The sequence below is a fragment of the Poecilia latipinna genome, unplaced genomic scaffold (assembly GCF_001443285.1).
Source record: "Poecilia latipinna isolate Pla-1442-1.1 unplaced genomic scaffold, P_latipinna-1.0 Scaffold1070, whole genome shotgun sequence".
Lineage (NCBI taxonomy): Eukaryota > Metazoa > Chordata > Actinopteri > Cyprinodontiformes > Poeciliidae > Poecilia > Poecilia latipinna.
The window spans coordinates 241996-251490 of NW_015113686.1; the positions used below are offsets into that span (position 1 = coordinate 241996).

General features: G+C 43.2%; 1 protein-coding gene across 1 annotated transcript; it reads left to right on the plus strand.

The window, feature by feature from the left end:
- Window positions 1-279: 279 nt before the first annotated feature.
- lacc1 (laccase (multicopper oxidoreductase) domain containing 1) lies at window positions 280-9395 on the plus strand. Its single transcript, XM_015051850.1, has 5 exons — window positions 280-1284; window positions 3147-3325; window positions 3442-3607; window positions 4892-5117; window positions 5251-9395. Exons 1-5 carry the CDS (start codon window positions 795-797, stop codon window positions 5474-5476), a joined length of 1287 nt encoding a protein of 428 aa, XP_014907336.1. The 5' UTR covers window positions 280-794; the 3' UTR covers window positions 5477-9395.
- Window positions 9396-9495: the final 100 nt, after the last annotated feature.

Consider the following 9495-nt stretch of genomic DNA (forward strand, 5'->3'; position numbering starts at 1 on the left):
TACTTGTCAGTAAAACTCTGGTAAAAACATTGTTAAAGTTTTAATAGAGGAGCCATGTTGTGATGACTTCCTGAAGGCGGAGTTTCAGAAAGAGCAGGAGCTTCTTAAAGAGACAGAGACCCAATTATATGACCCATATGTAGCATTTTTATGACTGAAGATAACAGTTACTTGATTGTTATAAAATGTCATTGTACATACTGCCCCTTTAAAAGCTGCAGTACCCCAGCCCTGGTCGTTCCTGCTAGCAGAAAGCCAACAGTCTAAGATGCAATTTCTATCAGCTAAGTTGAATAAATATAACTTTTGAGTTCATATGTGGCATTTATAGTTGCGTCATACATTTCCCGTACAGTGCAGGTATTAACACGTCAACATTCCTTAGAGTAGCTTACAAAAACTTTAATCCCACAGATCAAGAAAAACAAGGCGCTTCCTACCTAAATAAGCCCGATGTGTCTCTATGGATCAGTTTTTCTAAAGAAAACGTTTGCATAACCTAGTAGTTTCTACATGTTGGTGCCCCGCTTTGCAGCGTGTTTTTGCTGTTTTGCAAACTTTGAGTGCCCTGCAGTAAGTGTCGGTGCAACACTCGGCAGCAGCAGGAGGAAACCAACCAGATGAGAATTTCCAGCGGCTGAGCGGGGTTTCCAGTCTGGGCGGAGCGACGCGGCGCAGGAAGTTCCTCTGCAGCCAGATGGAGTTTCTCTGTTATTCTGCCGGACAAACGCGCTCCCTGCCGCGGCTATAAAGTCAGAGCGCCGCCCCGAGCTCAGCACACACCCGGAGAGAGGATGGCCGTGCTGTTGGATCTGACCCGCTGCTGCAGCAGCTGCTGCAGCCCCGGAGCCTCTCTGCTGCAGGAAGCGGACTTGCACGTCTTTCTGCTGTGCGGCGCGGAAAGTAACCGGCGAGAGAACGGCCTCTCGGACCCGATCCTGGGCTCCCACAGGAGCGTTCACGTCCTGGACTCCGGGTCCACCGCGGAGCGTCTGTACCGACTCAAGCGGAGCCTGGATGATCTGGACCTGAGTGCGGTCAGGGTGCTGACCACGGCGCGGCGCAGGGAGGTGCTGGCTCGGTACCAGGAGATGCTATTTACCGCCGTCTATACCTTTGATTACGACGTGACGCAGGCGGACAAGCTCACCTGTTCGGACTGCTGTGGCTCCGCCCACACGGACTCACCTGAGGGTGAAGCGGAGGAAGAAGTGTCGGCCTTCCTGCAGCAGCTGCCCGCTTTGAAGGGGGACATCAGAACCCTGAGGTCCACTTTGATCCCAGGTGGGTTTCAGTAAAGTGGATTATTGTTCTAAGATCACACAAAAACAAAATCACCTGATTTGATGGGCCTTTTTTCAACCAAAGTAGCATCAAAGATAATAAAAATATAGTAACTTTACTCATTTTGATCAGGGCCGGATTTACTAGGATGTGGGCCCCTGGGCTGGAGACGCTTTTGGTGCCCTAAACACTATGGAAAAAATATTTTACTAATAAAAGTTACAGTACATTGACAGAAGCAAGAGCTGATCAATGCACGGTAGGTTTAAAACGTCCCCTATACAATAACTTAGTGCTAATCCCAAAGAAATTGACGATAACTCCATCATTTTCCAATATTTGAATGGTGTTTATATTAATAAAAAAACTCACTATTAACTAATTCTGAGCCTATGACATCTATATAAAGTTCAATGTTTACAAAACATGGACTTAAGAAAAAAAGAAAAACATTTTTTGGACGCTCCCCCAAAAATCAGAGCCCTGGGCTACTGCCATAAGCCATTTCTAATAATGATGTGATTAGTGTATAAACTGAGCTGCATGTCAGCAGGGGCTTTCAGCACAGATTATAAATAAATAAAAACATCTAATAAATGAATAAAAATTATCTAGATAAATACCAGAGTGGTCGTTTTCTAAGGTTGACCATTATAAAAATGTATGTTTTGACAATAAAGCCCACCTCAGTGGACACCAGGGTGACCGATGCTGCCACCATGACAGAGCTTTTAAAAGAGCAGCACAACAAAACTTTGACTTTTTTTTAAGTTCACTGTGTTTGTCAATAAATAAAAAATGAAATCAAGACAAACTAACAGAGGGGGGGAAATATTATTATCTACTGACGATGCATGATTGCGTGAAGGGTCAGAGGTTAACCAAAGCTTCAAATAGGAAAAGTTATCAGAAAGGTGACTGGTGGAGTTGCAGGTTTCTCTCCAAGCCCAACTCAGAGCTCCAGTGTCCAGCCTTGCATATGAAGCTTACAGTATTTGCCACGTTGATTTTGGGTAACTTTTGTATTTTCCAAGGTTCTCTCTCTCTCTCATGTTAAACCTACTAAGATCTGAAACCATAAAAAACAGCAAAAACTGAAGCAGTTTGTCGTCAGAACCTATGACCTCTTTGGGAAATTATTTTAACCTTCCCAGTTCCATATGGTGATGCACATGTTCTTCTGAGCTGCACATGTCCTAAAAATGCTCATTTCACTTCTGCAATACACAATAGCCAACGATGACTAAAATCAAAACCGTGTCGTTTTGTACAGATGTATGAAAACTTCAAAACGTGTCAAAACAAATAATCTTAAAGTTCCAATTTTATTTCAGCCTGTTAAAACAATTCAGTGGAAATGATAAACGGCCCAGTCGGTTTTAGTTGATTCACTTAGAAATGTGTGTTAGAGAAGAAGAAATAAATAAAAAAAATCTAAAATAAGTTGTGGCAATGGTTGTTTTGTTCGTTTTCTTCAATAAAAGCAAAATGACTGAATTTGTTTTTTTACATTTTGCCCAAAAGGTTTATTAGTTTATTATTCTGATGTTACAATGTATGTCTCAAGGAGTTTCAGCCACTTGTAGCAAAATTTAGAGATATAAATGTCTTGATACTGGTAAAAAAAAAAACAAAAAAAAACGGTACCATCAGGTCAGAACGACCCCGCCTCACAAATAATCCAAGGATTCGATTGTTAGAGGATTATGTTTTGAATTTGGGAAGCTTTTTTTTTCTCTCAAATGAAATGTCCTGACTAAGTCTACAGGCTGTCAAACGTCCGTACTGTCAGAGGCAAAGTTACAGAGCCTGTTTATTGGTCAGTAAAGCTGGACCTTGTCCTTCTCCTCTGTGTCTCTTAGACTGCTTCGGTCACGGCTTCAGCACCCGTTCAGGCGGCGTCTCCTACATCCCCACTCTGTCCTCCTTGAATCTGTTCAGCAGCAGTAGGAGGAGGGACCCCCGGGCCGTGGTGGAAGAAAACCGGCGCCGGCTGGCCGTTCACGCCGGCTTCCATCCCATGCCCCTGCGTCTGGTCAAGGTACATTATTGCAAAAAGAAACCTCTGCGGCGCACATGATCCACCTGTTAATCATAAACCCTGTCTGCAGTTTACTTCCCCATCATGAATGTCCTGTTCACACCTGCGTCCTGCAGGTGAACCATGCCAGCGACGTCTGGGTTTTGGGGAAACCTGAGCCGGAAAGCTACGACTCCATGGTGACCGATCAGACGGGGGTTGTTCTGGCGGGTCAGGGGGCCGACTGCTTGCCCATCCTGTTCGCCGATCCGGTGAAGAAGGTCATCGGGGCTGCGCATGCAGGTGAATAGTACTCTGATGCCCCAGATAATCATAGCAAAGTTAGAAAAGCACGATATATCTGCGGTACTGGTCACGTAGTTTGGCCATCTGATGTCGATGCAGTGTAGGACAACGGAGGTAAAGAAGCAAAGTAGGTAATTTTTCATGAGGTAGAAAAGGGAAATATCTATAATGTTGGTAAATATTGGTTTTCAGTCATAAGTGCAGTATGAAAAGGGAAGGATTACATGTTTTCCAGGCACACAGTGTCATTTTATAGCACAATCACATAACAATGTTACCACCAGTTGTTATAAAAAGGCTATATACATATCAAATGTGACTTGAAACACTGTAACTTAACACCTTGAAATTGAGCCTCTGTCCCTTTAAGAAGCTCCTTGTTTTTCTGAAACTCCGCCTTAAGAAAGTCATCACAACATGGCTCCTCCATTAACCCTTTAACAACCTTTTTATCAGCGAGAAGTAGCTCCTATAATGAGCTGAGATGATGCACAGATCCACCAGGTGTTTGCTAATTGCTGCTGGCTAGTCTGAAGGAGCTGAATGAAGAAGGGGAAGCGGAGGGGCTGCTCTGTGAGGCAGAAGCTCAGAAACTGCAGCTTAGAGGAGGAGCTGGGGCTAGAAGGCGGGGCTAGGTCCACCTAGGCATTTCTCACAACTGAATGGTTGCCATGGAGATTAAAGGACTTCTTAAACACACATGAAAGAATCAAGGCAACACTCCAGGTAAGTTTTTGACGAGGGGAATAACATTATAACGCGATGTAAAGCTCGAAAAACTCAGTTTTACATAACACTGCCTCTTTAGTATCAGTAGATGTCACTTGTTTTTTTTTTCACCATTAAGAAACTTACTGTTCCAACTACTTCCTGTTGTCGTCTTCTTCTGAGTTTGTGCCAGTGGCAACATCCTGTTGTTGATCATGTGACTCGTGTAATACAAAACAAAGTATTTTCATTACAGTTTAGCAAAATGAACCAATTTTCATACAGCAAAAACAATACCTCACCCAAGCACCAAAACTTTTTTATCAAAAAACAAGTTTTTACAAAATTGTCATGCATTCATTATGCAAATTAATTTTTGAAATGTCAAACTGCACAACTATATGGCCAATGGAAACGCAGCTACTTTTTAATACTTCACATCCACACATCACCTTCTCTGACTAACTCTTCTTTTTTTTCCCAGCATGCTTCATTCCCTACTCGAGTCTGTCCTAACCTCTAATTGTCAACTTGTCTTGCGAATATCATTTAAACTTTACCGTCAATTCCCAGGCTGGAGAGGGACGGTGATGGGCGTGGCCACAGCAACCGTGGACGCCATGGTGACGAATTTTGGTTGTCGGTACGGCGACATCGTGGTGGCGGTGGGGCCGTCCGTGGGGGTGTGCTGCTTCACGCTGGACAGAGAGCAGGCGGCAGACTTCATCTCCATCCACCCAGACTGCGTGCCTGATCCAGAGTCGGCCAGGCCACACGTGGACATCCTCCTCGCCAACAGGTACGAATCCAAAGAGTATGACACTGTGTGAGCAGATTTAAAAAAAAAATGAAATACAGATAAAAATCTTAAAAGACAATTGGAGTATGTTCGGTACGTTAGTCGCTGACCGTCACCGCTCCTCCGCTCCCAGAGTTCTCCTCCAGCGGCGCGGCGTCCTTCCGGAGCACATCCACGACAACATGGACGCCACCCGGCCCCCCGTGACGCCCTGCACCTCCTGCAATCCCGACGACTTCTTCTCCCACGTCAGAGACGGACTCAACTTCGGCACCCAAGTGGGTTTCCTGTGGATCAAGGAGAGCGGGGAACAGGTCAGCGCTCCGGAGAGCCAGATGGGTCAACAGGGTGGACCTTAAGACGTGGAGATGAACCAAAAGTCGACGGCTGAGAACTTCTTCTAGTCAAATCCGACGGGTCGGGTTCCAGTTGGCGGCAAAGCAAATCTTAAGTGATTCTTTGGGGAAACTGTGAAGAAGAACTCCTAATCTAGTAGATTACGTACTAAAGAGCATCTTCAAGGGATGAAACGGCTGGAATAAACTACCGGAGTTGTGATTGGTCCTTTTAATCGACAGCTTGTGGCTGAACTGGGGTCACATTTCAAACTGTAGACAGATCAGTGAAACATGGCTGTAGATTTCCATAGTTACTTGTGAAAGCAAAACAACACGGAGCTTATAGATTAAAACTGCCCAAGTTGGGACAAAATACTCAAAACTGCAGCAGATAGGAGAACAGAGAGAAAGTATTCTTTCCCAATCCTTTCTGCTCAGTGGTCGTTTTATTACAGCATACAAAACATTCAGTTCTTATGCACCACAACATCTGGAATGAACTTCCAGAAAACTGCAAAGATGCAGAAACATTGGCTTCCTTTGATTCACTGTAACTGGTACATTGATCAATATGTTTGACGTGTATTTGCTTGATTGTGAGAATGCCATGTGACAAAATGTGTCGTTTATTTCTCCTTCCTTAGCTGGTTTCTGCTTTATGTGATGTAAAACACTTTGAACCGCCTCGATGCTGAAATATTCTGTGCAAATAGACTTGAAGACTAAATGGTTATGAAGTTATGAGCAAGTTTACCAATTTCATGAGACATTATTTAAATAAGACAATACTCATTGTTCTGGGGTAGGGAAAGCATTTATTTGAAGGGGAAAGCCTTTATCTGTAATAAAGGCAGCCCTTTTAAAAAAAAAGGAAATAAAAGTGTTTTTACTGTTCCACCCGTTTTCACCTCTGTACTGAAATAACACAAACGCCATGTTTCCATGACATTTTTAACAACAAAATGATTTTTCTTTTCCAGCTCAGTCCATCAGTCAATACAGAAGCATGAAATCAAATAAATGAAGGAAAATGGGCCGAGGTCAGATCATCTGAACAATGCCAACAGTGATGAGACCAACGTCTAACGCTGCTCGACTCTGAACATGTGCGCTTGTAAAGGCAAAGTTTCCTTCTGGTGGACATGATGCTGCCAGAGCGTTGATCAGGACACACAGAGACACGTCATGAGAAAACACGTCAATAAATAAAGAGCTGAACCCAAATGCATCCTTCGGTTACTCTGTCACAGTTTATCAGAAAAGTCCTCATTATTGAGGCCAGCTCTTCTTCTGGTTTAGTGCAAGCTTCAGAAAACAAAGTTCATTCTTTAAGTGCTTTACGGAGATGCAGATTAATACGAGTTAGCAAGCTGTGCTGAACGGGAGTGGAATTTTCTTCAAAGTCAATAAAGATCATTTAAGCATAATTTGTCAAGTTCTTTTGATTTTATTAATAGTTATTCTTGCTCTATTTGGTTATTCAGTCCTTTATTTTTATAAATTGGATAACTGAAGACCAGAGGGCTGTCTAGTTTGTTCCCCAGAGTAACCAATAGATCAGGAGCCATTTTAATGTCAGCATCTTACAGCACTTTCTGCTGAAGCAAAAGGCGAGTCCAAAGTTGCCATGGTGACAGACCCCTGTTCAAAACATGGATGAAAATCCCGACTGGTTTGATCTGAGAGACCATCAACTTTCTGACTTGTTAGGGGAGGGAAAAACAGAAAACTCTTATTACACATATGGCTCTTTTCCAATAGCAACGCAGCTCAACACAGTTCAGCTGGTTTTCCACTAACTGAATCAGGACTCTAGTGGGTGGAGTTGTCATAACTGCGTAGTCCCAGAGTCTGAAAAGTAATGTGATGTGATCTGTACACGACACACAAATAAACAATGGAGGACATGGAAGCTACGTTGAACATTGTGTTGCACAAATCCGTTCAGTGGCTGTTGTGATTTTTTAAAAATGGCGGGTCAGATTATGGTAAAGTGAGCTGGTGCTGCCAGAACCTGCGCACCATATGCAGAGCAGAGGAGGCTGGAGACGTCACACCGTTGCCCTGAATTTGAATCCTGGTGTCAGGACCTTTGCTGGATGACGTCCACTTCCCTCTTCTGTTTTTTTTTTCTTTTTCTTTGTCTACTTAATGTTCAATAAAGCCCACTAGTGCCCACTAGAAAAATGTCTGGTTCCACTTAGGTGGACCACAGAACCCAGTCAAGCTGCTGTGAGCAGGTGCAAGTGGAAAAGGGCCAACAGTGACCTCACCTGACAACGAAACCACAGGATAACTAAATAAGGGTCCAACAGTCACTGAGGTTTGAAAGTTTACCATACAAACACTGAATCTGTTTTTGACACTACCGATAACAATGAAAAGCGCATTACATCACAGTCGACTCCGACCCTTTCTTCTTTAGTTTACAAAGAAAAAAAAAAGAAAAACATTTTATATGTACCTTTACAGCATACAAGCATTTCTCAGTCTCCTGTCACAAAAACACAGACATTTAGCTGAAAGGTCATTTGTTCTGCAGTGAAGTGAACACTTCACGTCATGGAGAAGTTTGGCTGTAGCTTCCTCCGGTTTGTGAACGTAAAAACTTTAGCCGCTGAACCGAGGACCAGTTCAGACAAAGTGGTCTTTATCTCACTGGCTGCATTTTAAAAACAATCATGTACAAAACTGCAAACCGTCCTTTGCCGTAGATATGTCCAATGTTACAACAGGGCTGATTAAAACAGTCCTTCAGTTTATTTTGATGTCCATGTTAAAATAAGAAGCACCGCTGCGTTCCTGCCGGTGTCAGTGGCTCCGACATCTGCCTGGTCCATCTGCAGGATGTTTGACCCCGAGTAGAGGCAGATATAGGAAAACACTGGAGGGTCCAAATCCCTCCTTAGGAAATAAGAATACTGATCAAGAGTTTAAGAGAACAGTTTCACCATAAGACACCTACAGGCATCACCAACCGTCGTTTATTCTGCAAAAAGCAGTAGCTTTCCTTGCAGCTTACAGCAAATCGAAATGGAGCAAGCAAACTTTCACAACTGACGGGAAAACAAAAAGTGGATTTAGATGTGCCTAGAAATGTCAGGAAACCGGTCGAACCGATGGCTACGCTGTGGCACCTTCAGACATTTACCTGGCACTGGAACATCCCAGCAGAGTTTTGTGTTCAATTCCAAACATCCAAGTAGGAATTTTGCTGCCTGTTTTTTTCTTTTTTCTCAAAAGTCAGAAATCACAGGTTGTATTTAATAATAACACTACCTGAAGTCGGAATTTCACAAACATGGCTTCCCCTCATATAAAACGGTGTTGCTAAACAGTTTTTCTTCTGGTGGTTTATATGTGAAACCTGTAGCACACGTAGCAGTACGCACGTGCAAATTACTGTAGCCGAGGCATGCCAAGGTTTTCCAAACTTTCAAGCGTACCACTCTTCCTGGTTAAATAGCTTCTGAGGGGATGTCAGAGAAAGTGCTGCAGTGATTGTAGTTTTTAATCAGCCGATTCGACTACAAAAAAAATATTTTCTGAGGCGCATAAAACCAAGACACCGTTAACTTGAGTGTGACGAGATCCAGGTTCTGACTTTGTATGTAAAAGCAGCTTATGATCAATCAGCTCAGCAGAAATTCAGCATGCTTCAGAAAAAAATGAGTACCTTCATATGAACAGCTTATTCCTACAAGAGCTACAGATTCATTCGATGACTTCATTAAAGAAACCCGAGGTCTGCTCACAACAAGAGAGGTCATTCATTCAAACACCAGGTACTCCACCTCACAAATTTAAAACGTTTCTGTGCGATAGATTGCATCACATTCTAAAGCTTTAAACTGTTCCCCACAGCTGCCAGCAGGGGTCACCAAACAGCACAGGTCTTGCCTCAGGAGTGTGTTCTAGTGTAAAAATCCAAACAAACAAAAAAAAATGTTCTAGTGTTCCTCTTTGTTCCCATCCGGGATGAATGAACAAAAACAAAACAAAATGTCCAAAAGGAGATTTGAAATCCAGCTGCAGTGTTG

Coding starts and splice junctions, on each gene's coding strand:
- lacc1 (XM_015051850.1), top strand. CDS start 795: ATGGCCGTGCTGTTGGATCTGACCCGCTGCTGCAGCAGCTGCTGCAGC. Junction 3,608..4,891: donor CATCGGGGCTGCGCATGCAG/GTGAATAGTACT, acceptor GTCAATTCCCAG/GCTGGAGAGGGACGGTGATG. Junction 5,118..5,250: donor GACATCCTCCTCGCCAACAG/GTACGAATCCAA, acceptor CTCCGCTCCCAG/AGTTCTCCTCCAGCGGCGCG.